Below are 16,911 nucleotides of genomic sequence, written 5' to 3'. Positions count from 1 at the left end.
TCCAAGTGGTTCAAAGATTCCAATTCATAGGTTTGAGACTCCCAGTACTGAATCTCTGAGTTAGACCTATCCCACAAGTCCTTATTCCATTGCTGAAAACATCCGCAATAAATCAGAGACAATTCTGTTTAAAACCGAGAAAGACTAGAGAAAGCTTTCTCTCTTTCAATACTTACCCTTCTTTCACTTGTTTGATCATTAATGATTTTGAGGATAAGTATGTTTAGCAGTGGACAGCTCTTGAACAGACATGACAGTGTTTGAACATTGTGTCTGTTGAAACGCGTTTGCAGTTCCAAGGATCTCATGTTGTGAAACGGTAGAAGATGATTTTTTAATAGTGCCTTCTTGCTTGACAAAATCTGTCACAACAGTAGCAAAACTGTGAAGCAAAGATCAAACTGCANGCAACATCCAACTTCTCAAATGCAAACAAGCTAGGCCAAGGAGGGTTTGGACCAGTTTATAAGGTTGAAATGTGTTTTTCATCTTTTGATCTGATTTTGATTTTAGTCTCTTTAGTAATAGAAACTTAATATTTGTGGCTTGTGTGACTCAGGGAATTTTTCCTGGAGATCAAGAGATTGCTGTGAAGAGGCTATCTCGCTGCTCCGGTCAAGGACTGGAGGAATTCAAGAATGAAGTGGTTTTGATTGCCAAGCTACAACACCGGAATCTTGTTCGACTTCTTGGTTACTGTGTTGCTGAAGAAGAAAAACTGTTACTGTATGAGTACATGCCACACAAAAGCTTAGACTTCTTCATTTTTGGTAAGCAGATAGCCTTGTATCTTCTTTAATAACTCATTCTTCTGTTCAGTTCTAAATACAAAAGATCTGGTTCTTGCTCAGACCGGAAGCTGTGCCAGCGATTAGATTGGAAGATGCGGTATAATATCATTTTAGGAATCGCCCGGGGACTTCTTTATCTACATCAAGACTCTAGACTGAGAATCATCCACAGGGATCTGAAAACAAGCAACATTCTGTTAGATGAGGAGATGAATCCCAAGATTTCTGACTTTGGGTTGGCTAGAATATTTGGAGGCAGTGAAACTTCAGCCAATACTAATCGAGTTGTTGGAACCTAGTAAGTTCTTAACACTTCAATTGCCTTAACAGTCCATTCTTTGGCATGTATTTAAAACTTTTTGATGTATTTGTATCGCAGTGGATACATGTCTCCGGAGTATGCTCTAGAAGGTCTTTTCTCATTCAAATCAGATGTATTTAGTTTCGGCGTGGTTGTGATTGAAACTATCAGCGGGAAGCGTAACACCGGGTTTTATGAACCTGAGAAATCTTTAAGCCTTCTAGGCCATGTGAGGAATCTGAGGCTTATGACTTGTTTATGCACATTACTTGTTTAAAAACGTTGACCGATAAACACATATACAAATGTGCAGGCGTGGGATCTCTGGAAAGCGGAAAGAGGGATTGAGTTATTGGATCATGCTTTACAAGAAACGTGCGAAAGCGAGGAATTCTTGAAGTGCTTGAACGTAGGACTGCTTTGTGTACAAGAAGATCCTAGTGAGCGTCCTTCAATGTCAAATGTTGTTTTCATGCTCGGAAGCAGCGAAGCTGCTACTCTTCCAAATCCAAGACCACCGGCTTTTGTCCTTAGACGTTGCCCTTCATCAAGCAAAGCTTCTTCATCTACCAAGCCAGAAACTTGCTCTGAAAATGAGCTGACTATAACTCTTGAAGATGGAAGATAATAATAGCTACTTTTTTTTTTGTATTTATTGTCAATAAGCATAAGATTTCAAAAGAAAAAAACTGTAATAGCTAATGACCTGAGTCCTGAAACATAGATTATGCAGAAACTGTCATTGGAATGAGATTTTGGCTTTAGAAGAAGCCATGGAGAATCCCGTTAGCTGTGACCTTATCATTTGTCTCCGGAGAGAGTCTCTACAGAGGAAACTAGATCGAAGCGTCATCTTGATCAAAGCCTTTCCATGTCTCAGCAGAAACATTGCGAGGCTCATTTCATTCTCACACTCTAAGAATCCGTGAATCTCCACAAATTCCAAGTGGTTCAAAGATTCCAATTCATAGGTTTGAGACTCCCAGTACTGAATCTCTGAGTTAGACCTATCCCACAAGTCCTTATTCCATTGCTGAAAACATCCGCAATAAATCAGAGACAATTCTGTTTAAAACCGAGAAAGACTAGAGAAAGCTTTCTTTCTTTCAATACTTACCCTTCTTTCACTTGTTTGATCATTAATGATTTTGAGGATAAGTATGTTTAGCAGTGGACAGCTCTTGAACAGACATGACAGTGTTTGAACATTGTGTCTGTTGAAACGCGTTTGCAGTTCCAAGGATCTCATGTTGTGAAACGGTAGAAGATGATTTTTTAATAGTGCCTTCTTGCTTGACAAAATCTGTCACAACAGTAGCAAAACTGTGAAGCAAAGATCAAACTGCAGAAGAAAAAGTTGTAAGTATATATTTACCTCTACGGATTGGTTTCCAAGTTGTAGTTTGTAGGAATTACAGAGACCTGACAAGAGAGTGAATAAGCTCTGTGTCTGTGAATTGAGATGTTGATGAAGCCAAAACACTTTAACGAAAGCTTTTCTCAGACAAACTAACTTGTCCAAGAAATGAACANTCTCGCTGCTCCGGTCAAGGACTGGAGGAATTCAAGAATGAAGTGGTTTTGATTGCCAAGCTACAACACCGGAATCTTGTTCGACTTCTTGGTTACTGTGTTGCTGAAGAAGAAAAACTGTTACTGTATGAGTACATGCCACACAAAAGCTTAGACTTCTTCATTTTTGGTAAGCAGATAGCCTTGTATCTTCTTTAATAACTCATTCTTCTGTTCAGTTCTAAATACAAAAGATCTGGTTCTTGCTCAGACCGGAAGCTGTGCCAGCGATTAGATTGGAAGATGCGGTATAATATCATTTTAGGAATCGCCCGGGGACTTCTTTATCTACATCAAGACTCTAGACTGAGAATCATCCACAGGGATCTGAAAACAAGCAATATTCTGTTAGATGAGGAGATGAATCCCAAGATTTCTGACTTTGGGTTGGCTAGAATATTTGGAGGCAGTGAAACTTCAGCCAATACTAATCGAGTTGTTGGAACCTAGTAAGTTCTTAACACTTCAATTGCCTTAACAGTCCATTCTTTGGCATGTATTTAAAACTTTTTGATGTATTTGTATCGCAGTGGATACATGTCTCCGGAGTATGCTCTAGAAGGTCTTTTCTCATTCAAATCAGATGTATTTAGTTTCGGCGTGGTTGTGATTGAAACTATCAGCGGGAAGCGTAACACCGGGTTTTATGAACCTGAGAAATCTTTAAGCCTTCTAGGCCATGTGAGGAATCTGAGGCTTATGACTTGTTTATGCACATTACTTGTTTAAAAACGTTGACCGATAAACACATATACAAATGTGCAGGCGTGGGATCTCTGGAAAGCGGAAAGAGGGATTGAGTTATTGGATCATGCTTTACAAGAAACGTGCGAAAGCGAGGAATTCTTGAAGTGCTTGAACGTAGGACTGCTTTGTGTACAAGAAGATCCTAGTGAGCGTCCTTCAATGTCAAATGTTGTTTTCATGCTCGGAAGCAGCGAAGCTGCTACTCTTCCAAATCCAAGACCACCGGCTTTTGTCCTTAGACGTTGCCCTTCATCAAGCAAAGCTTCTTCATCTACCAAGCCAGAAACTTGCTCTGAAAATGAGCTGACTATAACTCTTGAAGATGGAAGATAATAATAGCTACTTTTTTTTTTGTATTTATTGTCAATAAGCATAAGATTTCAAAAGAAAAAAACTGTAATAGCTAATGACCTGAGTCCTGAAACATAGATTATGCAGAAACTGTCATTGGAATGAGATTTTGGCTTTAGAAGAAGCCATGGAGAATCCCGTTAGCTGTGACCTTATCATTTGTCTCCGGAGAGAGTCTCTACAGAGGAAACTAGATCGAAGCGTCATCTTGATCAAAGCCTTTCCATGTCTCAGCAGAAACATTGCGAGGCTCATTTCATTCTCACACTCTAAGAATCCGTGAATCTCCACAAATTCCAAGTGGTTCAAAGATTCCAATTCATAGGTTTGAGACTCCCAGTACTGAATCTCTGAGTTAGACCTATCCCACAAGTCCTTATTCCATTGCTGAAAACATCCGCAATAAATCAGAGACAATTCTGTTTAAAACCGAGAAAGACTAGAGAAAGCTTTCTTTCTTTCAATACTTACCCTTCTTTCACTTGTTTGATCATTAATGATTTTGAGGATAAGTATGTTTAGCAGTGGACAGCTCTTGAACAGACATGACAGTGTTTGAACATTGTGTCTGTTGAAACGCGTTTGCAGTTCCAAGGATCTCATGTTGTGAAACGGTAGAAGATGATTTTTTAATAGTGCCTTCTTGCTTGACAAAATCTGTCACAACAGTAGCAAAACTGTGAAGCAAAGATCAAACTGCAGAAGAAAAAGTTGTAAGTATATATTTACCTCTACGGATTGGTTTCCAAGTTGTAGTTTGTAGGAATTACAGAGACCTGACAAGAGAGTGAATAAGCTCTGTGTCTGTGAATTGAGATGTTGATGAAGCCAAAACACTTTAACGAAAGCTTTTCTCAGACAAACTAACTTGTCCAAGAAATGAACACTAGTAGTGACAGCGTTTAAATTCCAAAGGAAAGTTTTGAGATTCGGTGTGTTGATCTTCACAAAGCTCTTTTCTGAGTATGTTAGGAAGCAATTCACAACCTTTAGTCTCTGAAGCTTATTACCAGAAACCTCTAAACCCTCAAGCTGTAAAGAGTTCTTTAAAGAAAACTCTTGGAGAAGACGGCAACTAACCTTAAGTTCCTTGAGTCCAAAGCAACTTTCAAGGGTTAGTTTCTCTAGAAGAGGAAAGCTTGGATCAGTGAAGAAATCTGAGAGACGAGGTTGGTTGTCTAGAATCACAAGAGATAAAGAGAGTGAAGTAAGTTTTTGAAACCCTCCAAGGATTGANAATCTGAGGCTTATGACTTGTTTATGCACATTACTTGTTTAAAAACGTTGACCGATAAACACATATACAAATGTGCAGGCGTGGGATCTCTGGAAAGCGGAAAGAGGGATTGAGTTATTGGATCATGCTTTACAAGAAACGTGCGAAAGNTGACTTCAATGTCAAGATCTTGAACCTGATGAGTAACAGCTAAACGAATTAAGGAATTGAGACTTGTGAATGTGACGGTAGCACGAAAACGAAGTGATCTAAGGTTGTTGGAATCACGGTGGTTACGAAGAGAAAGCACTTTGTAAATGGAGTTGGAAGAGAAAGATTTTGGTTTGCTAAGGTCGCTAATGGANTTCATCAAGCAAAGCTTCTTCATCTACCAAGCCAGAAACTTGCTCTGAAAATGAGCTGACTATAACTCTTGAAGATGGAAGATAATAATAGCTACTTTTTTTTTTGTATTTATTGTCAATAAGCATAAGATTTCAAAAGAAANATCAGGAAGGTCACTGATTCTATCTACTTTGATAATCTCTTGTACATTTTCTTCTCTCTTCCTCTTCCTCCGTTTCACAGATCTCGTCTCCATTGTTAAAAAAGAGTGTTCCTTAATCAAAGCTTATGCCTTTTTTTTTTTTGTTCNTGTCTCCGGAGAGAGTCTCTACAGAGGAAACTAGATCGAAGCGTCATCTTGATCAAAGCCTTTCCATGTCTCAGCAGAAACATTGCAAGGCTCATTTCGTTCTCACACTCTAAGAATCCGTGAATCTCTGCAAATTCCAAGTGGTTCAAGAAAGATTCCAATTCATAGGTTTGAGACTCCCAGTACTGAATCTCTGAGTTAGACCTATCCCACAAATCCTTATTCCATTGCTGAAAACATACGCAGCATCAGAGACAATTCTGTTTAAAACCGAGAAAGACTAAAAAAAAGCTTTCTTTCTTTCTTTCAATACTTACCCTTCTTTCACTTGTTTGATCATTAATGATTTTGAGGATAAGTAAGTTTAGCAGTGGACAGCTCTTGAACAGACATGACAGTGTTTGAACATTGTGTCTGTTGAAACGCGTTTGCAGTTCCAAGGATCTCATGTTGTGAAACGGTAGAAGATGATTTTTTAATAGTGCCTTCTTGCTTGACAAAATCTGTCACAACAGTAGCAAAACTGTGAAGCAAAGATCAAACTGCAGAAGAAAAAGTTGTAAGTATATATTTACCTCTACGGATTGGTTTCCAAGTTGTAGTTTGTAGGAATTACAGAGACCTGACAAGAGAGTGAATAAGCTCTGTGTCTGTGAATTGAGATGTTGATGAAGCCAAAACACTTTAACGAAAGCTTTTCTCAGACAAACTAACTTGTCCAAGAAATGAACACTAGTAGTGACAGCGTTTAAATTCCAAAGGAAAGTTTTGAGATTCGGTGTGTTGATCTTCACAAAGCTCTTTTCTGAGTATGTTAGGAAGCAATTCACAACCTTTAGTCTCTGAAGCTTATTACCAGAAACCTCTAAACCCTCAAGCTGTAAAGAGTTCTTTAGAGAAAACTCTTGGAGAAGACGGCAACTAACCTTAAGTTCCTTGAGTCCAAAGCAACTTTCAAGGGTTAGTTTCTCTAGAAGAGGAAAGCTTGGATCAGTGAAGAAATCTGAGAGACGAGGTTGGTTGTCTAGAATCACAAGAGATAAAGAGAGTGAAGTAAGTTTTTGAAACCCTCCAAGGATTGATGATGATGTAGGTAATCTAAAACCAGGGTAAGCTGATTTAAGCCTCAAAGCTCTTAAATCTTGAGAGGTCACAATCCAACGAGGGAAGTTAAAGTAGTCTTTAGTAGTGACTTCAATGTCAAGATCTTGAACCTGATGAGTAACAGCTAAACGAATTAAGGAATTGAGACTTGTGAATGTGACGGTAGCACGAAAACGAAGTGATCTAAGGTTGTTGGAATCACGGTGGTTACGAAGAGAAAGCACTTTGTAAATGGAGTTGGAAGAGAAAGATTTTGGTTTGCTAAGGTCGCTAATGGAGGTGAAATCAAGATCAGGCAATGAGAGGAAGAGAGATCTCCATCTTTTCGAAAGTGAGCTTGTCTTCGCTGCGGATATAAGAGGAAGCAGAAGCAGAATCTGATGAAGGAGAGAATCAGGAAGGTCACTGATTCTATCTACTTTGATAATCTCTTGTACATTTTCTTCTCTCTTCCTCTTCCTCCGTTTCACAGATCTCGTCTCCATTGTTAAAAAAGAGTGTTCCTTAATCAAAGCTTATGCCTTTTTTTTTTTTGTTCGTTTCATATGGTTCGTAATTAGGGTTTGAAACATTCAAAACAAACCAAACCCTTAAAGTCGTGTATAAATAACGATAAGTGCGTAGAGTTAGTTCCCCTAAATCTCGCAAGTTCTGTTAAAAAAGACCAAATTAAAGACTCACCGATATCAATAGAGAATTGATTATTTATACATAAAAACAGAATCATCAAAGAGTCACCACATTGTTCTCTTGATCCAAATTTGTTTCTTANTCTGAGTTAGACCTATCCCACAAATCCTTATTCCATTGCTGAAAACATACGCAGCATCAGAGACAATTCTGTTTAAAACCGAGAAAGACTAAAAAAAAGCTTTCTTTCTTTCTTTCAATACTTACCCTTCTTTCACTTGTTTGATCATTAATGATTTTGAGGATAAGTAANGAGCTGTAAACTCCCATGGCTTGATCTTTAGCAAATGGGATACCTTTATCTTCAAGATTCTTGTGGACTCGAATTGGAGTTTCATCTACCATGAATCTGTTTTTGCAATTAAACAAAAAAATCATTAGCACAGGTGCATAATCTCATTATTGATAAGAAAGGTAGAGACTTTTGTTTAAAAGAACTTACACGACACTGCGTTTACTCCAGAGGATTGAGTAAGTGTGAAACTCGGTGGTGGGATCGAACCAAAGACCGAGTCTTTGTTCTCTGTTTCCAACTCCATTAACATAGACGTTGGTCTGGACTAGATAAGGCTCACCAGTGGAGTTTCCCAAGAACTCGAAATCGAATTCGTTGTGGTTAGGACCATCGGAAGACATCTGAAAACATTGTAAAAACAGTTCAAGATTTGAGACATAATAAAACAATCATCTAGGTTCAATAAAAACAGAGCAATAGAAGGGTTTTGTTCCGTACGTAGAAAGCAGTGACGGTTCCTGCTGAGTCACCCTCGACGAGCTTAATCTGGATAGAGACTTTACCAAACAAGTATTTGTTTCTAGATTCAAACCCAGCTCCTGAAAAAATCAATCAAACATCATAAATCTTTAATCTTGATGAACCCATAAGAAAACAGAGGAAACAAAACAGAGATAGGTTTTTGTACCAGAGAAATTGTCAAGCTTGAGCTTAGTGACTTCGCCTTCGTTGACACAATGATCCATAGCCCAGCTTGAGCGGTAAAGCTCCTCGAACTTAGCTGCTGAAACCGCTTCACCACAAAAGAGAACCCACACCATCATCATTGTCATCACACATTTGAACCAATCCATACCCACCATTTTTTTTTAATTTTATCCTATTCTCTCTCTCTCTCTCTCTCAATTAAAAACTTCAGTCTACAGTCTCCCACACACACACACTCACAAGACGCAATGAAGGAGACAAGAGGGAGAGGTAAGGCTTTATAAAGGCGGGGAGGGTGAGTGAGTTGAGTGTGAGTGAGCTGGCATACAGTAGAGAGAGATGCCACGTAGGATTCGACGTGTGATTCAGGACAGTAATAAGTGGACAAAAAAAACCCATCTTCGTAAAGATGAAAAAATATCACTCAAAACAAGAGAGATAAAGGGTTGGGAAATGTAGCCGTTACTGTGAGGGCATCACTAACTCAGTGGGGCTCCACTTTTGTACTACACAGAGGACAAGAATTTATGCTTCTCTGTCTAGGAAAACCTCTCTTTGAGCACAAAAATAGAGACTTTATTGCTTTTTTTAGAGAGAGAGAGAGACATAAGTGAATATAATTTGATTCTTGGGGGTGTAATAATGTAGAAGAAAAGAGAAGAAGAGAGATGGACCATTTTACAGCTAAGATGTTTTCATTGCATTCGATTGGATCCAGCTATACATTTGGCTCCTTTTGTGTCAGAGAGAGGCTCACATTTTAAAAATCTTTACTGCTTCTCTCTTATAAAAAAAAAGATATTATTGATTGGTACACAGTCTTTATCTTTCTCTCTCTCTCCTCACTTTTTGGGGGAATTCAATTTTTTGTTTTTGTGTTGCAGACATGGATTAGATATGGCAGATGTGACGTCAATTGTGTAATACTACAATAAAAATATCTTTGGGGTTTGGTTTGGTTAAAAATTTTAAAAAAATATCTTGTAAGTTGTGTAGTGTAGTCACTGTAGTGTAGTGTCTGCAGTAGTTCATTATGTATTTGTATGTGTGTGTATCCGGGGACTAAGTTGTTTCTTTGTCGCCACTAGAGACATAGAAAACGACCACGTTTTTTTGGGAGGTTTGAAAATCACGGGCGTTTTCTTGGATTAGGACAAATGGGAGACAGTGACGTATACTAAATCCTAAAATGTTTAACCTAACACAAGACCCCATTGGTTGAAACTTGAAATGTTTTTTTACTAAATAAAATCAAATCATCAGATTCAATGTCATCACTAATAATAAGAGAGTACGAGTGTTGCTCTTGTTCCTCCTCGTTAACATTTACCGAGCAGAGCAAGTGGCTTCACTTATAATCACGCGCATGCGTGTGTGCGTGCATCGAGAGGCTCCACTCTTCGAGCCAACGGCTCTTATTTCAGACTCATGCTTTTTAACTTTGTCAGTAAATTTTCTTGGTTAAAGTTTACTACTACTACTTTTTATCGTCATCATCACGAATTCACGATTGGTACTATATACTCACTCCATCATTACCCATCATGACCTTCGTTTGTCAGTAACTCATGATGAGATGACCAAATCACACATTCTCTTTCCCACTCACGCTTCATTAGACTCTTACCCTTTCAAGGCTTTAATGACAAAAAATGGATGAAAAGAGCTAATGCGGGAATTAGCACAATTAATCAACTAAAGCCACTCTTTTGGATTGATACAAGCATCCAAAAGCTTCCATTCCTCAGTTCCTTCTTGTGGTTTCTGCATCCGCAACCAAGAGAGAACCACAATATCAGTACTCAGTTTTATACTCTTACCACTCAGCAACAATAAATCATGATTTAGAAAGTTTCTTGATGTGGATAAGATAGGGAACTTTACATGGTCATATTCCCATCTTGCGGATAGCGGAAGAGAGACAAGAATACTCTCTATTCGCCCTCCTGTCTTCAGACCAAATGTTGTTCCGCGATCATAAACCTTTATTTTTCACCATCAGTAACAAACCATAATAAGTGATTTCAAGAGATATCAAACAGAAAGAAAAAACAAAGCTAGTAGTATCCAATTACCAAGTTGAATTCAACATATCGCCCCCTACGCAATTGTTGCCACGCCTTATGCTGATCGTTGAACGGTGTGTCTTTACGTTTCTCTATTATGGGTATGTATGCTGGTATCACTGAGCTTGCACATTCTGCAAAAATTATTACCTCTGAATTCAAGCAAGCCAACTAAGAAGTTTCAGAAAACAAGATGTCACAAGATTTATCTTGGTCACTACCAGTGGCAAATGACAGAAGCATCTCCTGATCATAGTCATTTAAATCATCAAAAAATATTCCTCCTAGTCCTCTCCTCTCATCCCGGTGCTGCAGGCAAGACCATTAAGGTTTCAGCAGATGACAACTTATCACAATATCAACCTTACCAAACCGTGAGGCTCTAAATCCATCCCTACACATACATTGATTGATACATAACTCTAAAGCTAGGTCTTTAGTTTCACAAAGTGATAAGATCTCACAAGACAATTGGAATGGCGATAAAAAAAACTGCAGACCTTAATGTAAAAGTAGTCATCACACCATTTCTTGAACCGAGGGTAGAAGGACGGATCGAATTTGTCGCAGGCTTGCTTTTGAACCTACACAAAGAAAGATATTCCAATCAGCAACTCCCATAATCATAAAGCTTCAAACTTTAAGAACAAAGGATCATGTTTAAAGACCGAATGAAAGTGCTTGACGTCCTCTTCAAAGATGTAAGCTGGTGTGAAATCAGTCCCACCACCGAACCACCATTGCCTTGGAGCTCCAGGAACATCTACAAGTGAAAATTTCAGCAATCAAATGCTTCATCCAACCAAAGAAAACTGAAACTTTACAATTCTCAAAGAATCTAAGCTATTTACCCTTTGGAGCATCAGTCTCGAAATAACGGTAATTAAAATGCAGAGTCGGGGCAAAAGGGTTTTTGGGATGCAAAACCTGGAACATGACACGAATGTGCGATCAAGCTTCAATCGAAGAATACAAAGACCAATTCAACATCAATGTCTACAAATGTGAGATAGAGAGAGAAGGTACCGAGCTGATTCCAGCGGCAAAGAACGGAACTGGACCAGGTTTTTGCTCAGACGTGGCGGCGCCTTTAGCAGCTCTATAAGCTTCAGGAGGCATAACACCATAAACAACAGAGACATTAACTCCAGCTTTCTCCCATACATTTCCATCTTGCAAAACACGGCTGATTCCTCCGCCTCCACCGGGACGAGACCAAACATCTTCCTTGAATTTAGGACCTCCTTCAACTGCTTCAATGGCTTCACAGACTTTATCTTGAGCAGTTCTTATCATTGTCTCGAAACGAGCCCTAACCGAAGAAGAAGAAGAAGAAGATTGAGTACCACCACCATCAGAGTCTCTGAGGAAAGTGAAAGGTCTTTCGGTTTCGGGAACTTCTTTCTCGATTGAGACAGAACATCGTAAATCGAAATGTGGTCTCTTTACCGGACGAGGAAAGCGGAGGTTGAAGTACTTCGGAGAAGGATTGAGACGATGAGAGGATAAGAGTTTGAAGGAAGAAGGAGAAGCGTAAAGAGTCGATGAGTGAGACGCCATTTTTGGCGATCGATCGAATCAAAGTTTTCACCTTTGCCGAAGATAAAAGATGATATGCTAAGGAATCATCATCACTCTCTAAATTATAAACCCGGTTATTTCCGGTTAAGTTTTAAACCAAAGACAAATCTCATACCAGACCCGGTTTAGTCTTCTTTTTTTATTTATGAACAACGTTGAACTTGTTCCGTACAGCACAAGCAAATTAAACATGGAACCTCTTGTTTTCTCACTTGGATAGTAAGCGAGTGAGAGCAGAAGAGTCAAAGACAGGAGGACTACAAGTGAAGTGTTGACAAACAAGAGCCACCACTTTCTCTGAGTTTCTGTTCTTCTTCGCCATCTCAGCTACATTATTGTTATGCTCTTCCCAAAACTCCATTTCATCAGCACTCGAAGGATCTATGTGAATCACCTGCCCAGTGAAACAGCCAAATCAATATCACAAATCTTATATCGAGTAACCTGAATCATTTTTAAGACCTTACCGTTTTATTAGGATCATATACTGAATGTGCTGCAGCAAGCATGTTGTTAAGCTCTGCAGAAGACTTGGAGCCAACCAAAACAACTTGTTTCCTCGATGGAACAGAGATCATATCTGCACCGCAGCACATCAACGGCACTGCCACCGCCAGTTCTCTTAACCTCAACTCAAAGACTGCCTGCAGAAATAAACAACAAAGAGACTCGATAACCTTCGACTAAAGCGTAACGATGAATACCAAATGGAGTTAGTTGTTGGTTTTGTTTACCAGGAGACGCTGTGCGGTGCTTAGGTAGGATTCGGCTTTATCTCCGGCGACTATGGAAGCTAATCTCACAAGGTTAATAGCAGAAACAGAGTTCCCTGAAGGTTCTGCACCATCATGATCTTCTTTTACACGGAGAAGAACCGATGGGTCTTGTCCTTGAGTATTGAAGTATGCTCCTCCTTCTCGATCGAGATATAACTCATCCTAAAAATGCATTTCACTGTTATAGCCAAAATCAAAAACTTTAACAAATCGAGCTAGTAAGGATCTCACTTGCCTGGGTTTCTTGAAGCTCAATAGCCCATTTAAGCCATGTGACCCCACCTCCATTCTCATAAAGATCGAGCAAGCCAGAGATCAAGAAAGCATAATCGTCTAAGAAGGCAGGAGCTTTAGATGGTCCCTGTCTGTAACTGTGTTGTAATCTGCGAGACTGCTCATCATAGAGACTCCCTCTGATAAACAAAGCTGCTTTCTCTGCAACTTCTAAGTAATCCTCTGGCTGTAAAATGAAAATCCGAATAAGGAAAATCAACCGTAAAGAGAAAATAACAAAGGGAGGGGTGTAGCATTCATTACCTGACTATTCACCACAGGGAAATAGTATTTGGTGCTTTCAGGCTCTGCCGTGAGAATCTTGGAAGCTCGTGCGAAAGACGAGATAACAAGCCCGTTCCACGAGACGATTATCTAGTTAAAGAAATTTTAAACATGTAAACAAAACTGAAGAAAGAGTAAAAGAAGACAACAAAATATTTCTTAGAAGATTCTTACCTTATCATCTAGATGCGGCTTAGGTCGCTTCAGTCTGACATCGAAAAGCTTTCTTCGGCATTCACCCAAAATCTCCTGATACTTCTCAGTGGAGATGCTAAACTTTGATGCCATGGCAGACAGCTCATTTCTCTCGATCAGCACGTTCCTCCCAGCAAATTCATTGTGTGGGTCACTTCTGCTCGAAAGATCGCAGTTACCTGATTTCTTAACATAGTAATGCTCCTTGAAAAGATCTGCATTCTCCCCAAGGACTTCATCAATCTTGTAACAAAACACACAAAACAATAAATAAAAATCTCGGTATACAAAGGGCAAGCTCATGAAGACATGATCTGGTGAATATATCAGAGAGAAGAACCTCATCGCTGGTCCATATGTAGAAAGCTCCTTCTTTCTTTCCCTTTGCCCCCTCGAATTCAAAGCTATCGGCGTCTTCAGCTGAGAATATTCCACCTTCAGGTGCAATCATGTCTCTTCTCAGATAATCAAGGATGTCTCTTGCCACATAAGAATACATAACGTCCTTGGTAATTATAAAACCATCAAGGTAGATGTTTGCTAGTTGCCCTTGATCATATAGCATTTTCTCAAAATGCGGAACTGCACCAGACAAATAGGAAGCAAAATGCTTTCAGGAAAAGAAATAAACTTGATAATACAGGATACTGTTTGGAGTCTCACCGTGCCAACATTCATCGACACTGTATCTATGAAACCCGCCTCCAATGTGATCATGCATCCCTCCATTTGCCATGCCTTGTAAGCTGAATAAAATCATACTTTGGTTTTCATCAGCCTCGCTAGTTTTCCCCGATTCCTTCAACTTTTTGGAATGATAAAGCATCAGCTGGATCTCGACAGGCCTCGGGAACTTTGGTGCAGATCCAAACCCACCGAATTCCGAATCATAGCTCCGAGAAAACTTGAAAACAAACACTCAATGTTAGAAGACCTTTTCATGTTGATGTGTCAATCAGACATAATTTTCTAAGAGTACACAAGAGTCGAATCATACTTGTTTTGCACATATACTCACAGCCGTCCGAGAAATCTCATCTGACAATTTTTCGGCTCCAGCATTTGCAGATAAAGCTTTTGACAGTTCTTCAATAGCATACGTACCACTCTTCACAAGTGTATCCTTCTTACTGTCCCACGCATCTTTCACCTTCCTGAACCAAACATAAAGAAACATATTATCAAATCGATTATAGTCTTCACTACGTGCCCATTTTTCTACATACACACTCTAATCTTTGCTGAAAACAAAACCAATTGCACCAGTATGAGCCTCAAATGCTACTGTACAATAAGAGAGAAGGGGTTTCCTTACTTAAGGAGAGTCTTGAATCCTGGTCGCCCATAATTGTCATTTGGAGGAAAGTAGGTTCCACCCATCAATGGCTTTAAATCAGGTGATAGGAAGACAGACAGTGGCCACCCTCCTCCACCATACAGAGCCTGGACAAACGACATATAAACCTAAAAGTGCCAAACAAAAGCATCAAAGTCAAGTCCATGAAACTCCAGATTTACCTTTTCCATATAGAAACTGATACAGCTAGAACTAATAGAAATACACGTTCACAATGGTTTTGCATCTCTCACTAAAGTTTACTCAACACGCAGATACTCTCCAACATAGTAAGACAGCTACTTATTCCACCCACGGCATCATTGAACAAATGGAAAAGATATCTCTGAGACTAAGCATTCAATATAGAGAGATGAATGAGATTTTGAATTCCAAGGGCGTTTATTCAAGAAATCTAGTTAGTTAATATATGACTTGTGGCTGCAGACAGTAGTATACCTTATCGACATCAGGCCGCTCCTCTCGATCAACCTGTTGCACAGACATGTTAGACAAGAAGTTGGCAAAGCGTTTTAATAATCAGCACAAAGATTGTGCCTCAAAACGTCATTTAAAATCCACAGCCAGAAGTAAATTTCCGCCTTAAACACTAACCTTGATACTAATGAACGAATCATTTAAGAGTTTTGCCACTTCTTCATCTTCAAATGACTCAACTTCCATAACATGACACCTGAAAAAAGAGATAACGGTACTGAAACATACATTCCCAAATAGAAAAATAAACTTGCAGTGTTTCTCTATATCGCAGCAAGAAGACGAGTTCTTAGACTGCATGTTTTCTCAACTTTATTTTTACAAATTCCTTAAAATCTTTATTAGGATTACACATACGAGGAAAGAACAGTAAGAATACTAATAAATCTAGAGTTTTTTTAACTATGTAATTCATACAGTATGAATCATACTCTTAATCATTTAAACAGTATATTCATACTCTTAATCCTTTTCAACTCAGTAAAAGAAGATGTCAAGCTCAAAAACCAAAAATATACTCAAAGTCTCACCAGTGACAGGTACTGTATCCAACTTCAAGATTCCATATAAAAAAAAGATTTTGAAAACAAAAGGGAGCCATATTAGTCTCACAAAACTAAAGCAATTGAGGACATCGAATCCAGCAGCAATTAAAACGAATAAGAGAGGCTAAAGTAAACAACTTGATAAGAAGATGGGCACGTCTCTCTTCCTTGCTTCTTCAAAAGCTTCTTCTCCCCATGGATACCAATCAACCTAATTTCACATAAACCATGATTGCCATTAAACCATGAAATCAATCCAGAGAATAAAAAGTTCCATGCTTTTGAGCTAAGAACCAATGATCTACAATCTAAACCAGTTATGACTTAATTAATTGCAACAAAGTTCTCTAAATTGAAACCAAAGGTGTTCCCTTTATCTATAGGACAGATGAACACTTTATAGAAGAGAGAGAGAGAAATGAATTAATTACCGGATTATGTGCGTGTTGAAGAAGATAAGGACTGTGCTCAGCGGCTAAACGGTTGGTATGTTTCTGAGACGTTGACGAGGTCGACGACGAAGTCTCATCCGCCATGGCTAAGACCTTGCCTGAGGAAATGGGTCTCGAGAGAACCGGCGGGAAAGGGCAATAAAACGAAGGGTTATGAGTACGGACGCGATTTCTTCGTCTGGGTAAAGAAGACAAAGACGCGATGCTGCGAGAAGCAAAGCGGTGGAGGATTGATGAGGAAGACAACAAGTGAAGACTTCTCATCAGCATTGCTGCTGATTGATTTGAACTAGGAATACGATCAACTAAAACGACGGCGTATTCATGTTTTGGTGAGATTGGCTAAACGAATTCAAGGTCTAGAGCATTCGCCATGCGAGCGTGGGAGCTTCAGACACATCTTTCTCTCGTTGGATGTGTTCAGTATGTGACACGTGTGAATAAGACAAAGAAGAAGATGGCTAATTAGTTCTGAATAGTATCTTTTTTTCTGGCTCAAACTTCAACTTTTCATTAATCCAAAATATTCTTTCA

At 39.1% G+C, this 16,911-nt stretch overlaps 7 protein-coding genes and 1 pseudogene across 8 annotated transcripts in view; 2 read left to right on the top strand and 6 right to left on the bottom strand.

The window, feature by feature from the left end:
- Positions 1–1,873, top strand: part of LOC104738499 (G-type lectin S-receptor-like serine/threonine-protein kinase At4g03230) — a 4,781-nt gene extending 2,908 nt beyond the window's left edge. The window contains exons 5-9 of the mRNA XM_019234627.1: positions 378–470; positions 560–770; positions 852–1,089; positions 1,171–1,321; positions 1,406–1,873. Coding sequence (XP_019090172.1) covers positions 378–470; positions 560–770; positions 852–1,089; positions 1,171–1,321; positions 1,406–1,720 — 1,008 coding nt within the window. The 3' untranslated portion in view covers positions 1,721–1,873. The remainder of the gene's footprint in view (positions 1–377; positions 471–559; positions 771–851; positions 1,090–1,170; positions 1,322–1,405) is intronic.
- Positions 1,812–2,584, bottom strand: LOC109128500 (putative F-box/FBD/LRR-repeat protein At4g03220). The gene is made up of 2 exons (XM_019235058.1): positions 2,210–2,584; positions 1,812–2,125 (listed from the first exon to the last, which is right to left on the bottom strand). Exons 1-2 carry the CDS (start codon positions 2,339–2,341, stop codon positions 1,832–1,834), a joined length of 426 nt encoding a protein of 141 aa, XP_019090603.1. The 5' UTR covers positions 2,342–2,584; the 3' UTR covers positions 1,812–1,831.
- Positions 2,340–3,897, top strand: LOC109128406 (G-type lectin S-receptor-like serine/threonine-protein kinase At4g03230). Its single transcript, XM_019234626.1, has 5 exons — positions 2,340–2,344; positions 2,616–2,794; positions 2,876–3,113; positions 3,195–3,345; positions 3,430–3,897. Exons 1-5 carry the CDS (start codon positions 2,340–2,342, stop codon positions 3,742–3,744), a joined length of 888 nt encoding a protein of 295 aa, XP_019090171.1. The 3' UTR covers positions 3,745–3,897.
- Positions 3,836–5,579, bottom strand: LOC104737484 (annotated as a pseudogene).
- On the bottom strand, positions 5,645–7,502 carry LOC104737485 (putative F-box/FBD/LRR-repeat protein At4g03220). The gene has a single exon (XM_019235057.1). It carries the CDS (start codon positions 7,220–7,222, stop codon positions 6,140–6,142), a length of 1,083 nt encoding a protein of 360 aa, XP_019090602.1. The 5' UTR covers positions 7,223–7,502; the 3' UTR covers positions 5,645–6,139.
- On the bottom strand, positions 7,506–8,623 carry LOC104738498 (xyloglucan endotransglucosylase/hydrolase protein 9-like). The gene is made up of 5 exons (XM_010458662.2): positions 8,351–8,623; positions 8,161–8,261; positions 7,870–8,063; positions 7,635–7,776; positions 7,506–7,547 (listed from the first exon to the last, which is right to left on the bottom strand). The coding sequence occupies exons 1-5, from the start codon at positions 8,523–8,525 to the stop codon at positions 7,506–7,508; spliced, it is 654 nt and encodes a 217-aa protein (XP_010456964.1). The 5' UTR covers positions 8,526–8,623.
- Positions 9,885–12,226, bottom strand: LOC104737480 (coproporphyrinogen-III oxidase 1, chloroplastic-like). The gene is made up of 8 exons (XM_010457681.2): positions 11,463–12,226; positions 11,288–11,363; positions 11,105–11,199; positions 10,937–11,020; positions 10,658–10,745; positions 10,446–10,570; positions 10,255–10,353; positions 9,885–10,134 (listed from the first exon to the last, which is right to left on the bottom strand). The coding sequence occupies exons 1-8, from the start codon at positions 11,994–11,996 to the stop codon at positions 10,066–10,068; spliced, it is 1,170 nt and encodes a 389-aa protein (XP_010455983.1). The 5' UTR covers positions 11,997–12,226; the 3' UTR covers positions 9,885–10,065.
- On the bottom strand, positions 12,226–16,647 carry LOC104737479 (spermatogenesis-associated protein 20). 2 transcript variants are annotated; one of them, XM_010457679.2, is made up of 15 exons: positions 16,357–16,647; positions 16,064–16,136; positions 15,911–15,932; positions 15,498–15,576; positions 15,342–15,374; positions 14,862–15,010; positions 14,544–14,700; positions 14,210–14,450; positions 13,887–14,128; positions 13,526–13,789; positions 13,331–13,441; positions 13,029–13,253; positions 12,752–12,955; positions 12,485–12,661; positions 12,226–12,411 (listed from the first exon to the last, which is right to left on the bottom strand). In XM_010457679.2, exons 1-15 carry the CDS (start codon positions 16,645–16,647, stop codon positions 12,226–12,228), a joined length of 2,454 nt encoding a protein of 817 aa, XP_010455981.1. The 2 variants fall into 2 exon arrangements, with proteins under 2 accessions (XP_010455981.1, XP_010455982.1); XM_010457680.2 differs by lacking the exons at positions 15,911–15,932; positions 16,357–16,647 and having other exon boundaries at positions 16,064–16,142.

This window comes from Camelina sativa, chromosome 13, assembly GCF_000633955.1.
Source record: "Camelina sativa cultivar DH55 chromosome 13, Cs, whole genome shotgun sequence".
Classification (NCBI taxonomy): Eukaryota; Viridiplantae; Streptophyta; class Magnoliopsida; order Brassicales; family Brassicaceae; genus Camelina; species Camelina sativa.
Note: the sequence above shows the minus strand (reverse complement) of the source record. Positions and strands in the feature narration are given on the sequence as shown.

Excerpts from the sequence above, each read along its gene's own strand:
- LOC104737480 (XM_010457681.2), bottom strand. The coding sequence starts at position 11,996 with ATGGCGTCTCACTCATCGACTCTTTACGCTTCTCCTTCTTCCTTCAAA. Across the intron at positions 11,364-11,462 it reads TTGCCGCTGGAATCAGCTCG|GTTTTGCATCCCAAAAACCC; the intron begins GTACCTTCTCTC and ends GTCATGTTCCAG. Across the intron at positions 10,135-10,254 it reads CAAGATGGGAATATGACCAT|AAACCACAAGAAGGAACTGA; the intron begins GTAAAGTTCCCT and ends TTGCGGATGCAG.
- LOC104737479 (XM_010457679.2), bottom strand. The coding sequence starts at position 16,647 with ATGCTGATGAGAAGTCTTCACTTGTTGTCTTCCTCATCAATCCTCCAC. Across the intron at positions 13,254-13,330 it reads TCCCTGTGGTGAATAGTCAG|CCAGAGGATTACTTAGAAGT; the intron begins GTAATGAATGCT and ends TTCATTTTACAG. Across the intron at positions 12,662-12,751 it reads GCACCGCACAGCGTCTCCTG|GCAGTCTTTGAGTTGAGGTT; the intron begins GTAAACAAAACC and ends TTATTTCTGCAG.
- LOC104737485 (XM_019235057.1), bottom strand. The coding sequence starts at position 7,222 with ATGGAGACGAGATCTGTGAAACGGAGGAAGAGGAAGAGAGAAGAAAAT.
- LOC109128500 (XM_019235058.1), bottom strand. The coding sequence starts at position 2,341 with ATGAGATCCTTGGAACTGCAAACGCGTTTCAACAGACACAATGTTCAA. Across the intron at positions 2,126-2,209 it reads ATCAAACAAGTGAAAGAAGG|CAATGGAATAAGGACTTGTG; the intron begins GTAAGTATTGAA and ends GGATGTTTTCAG.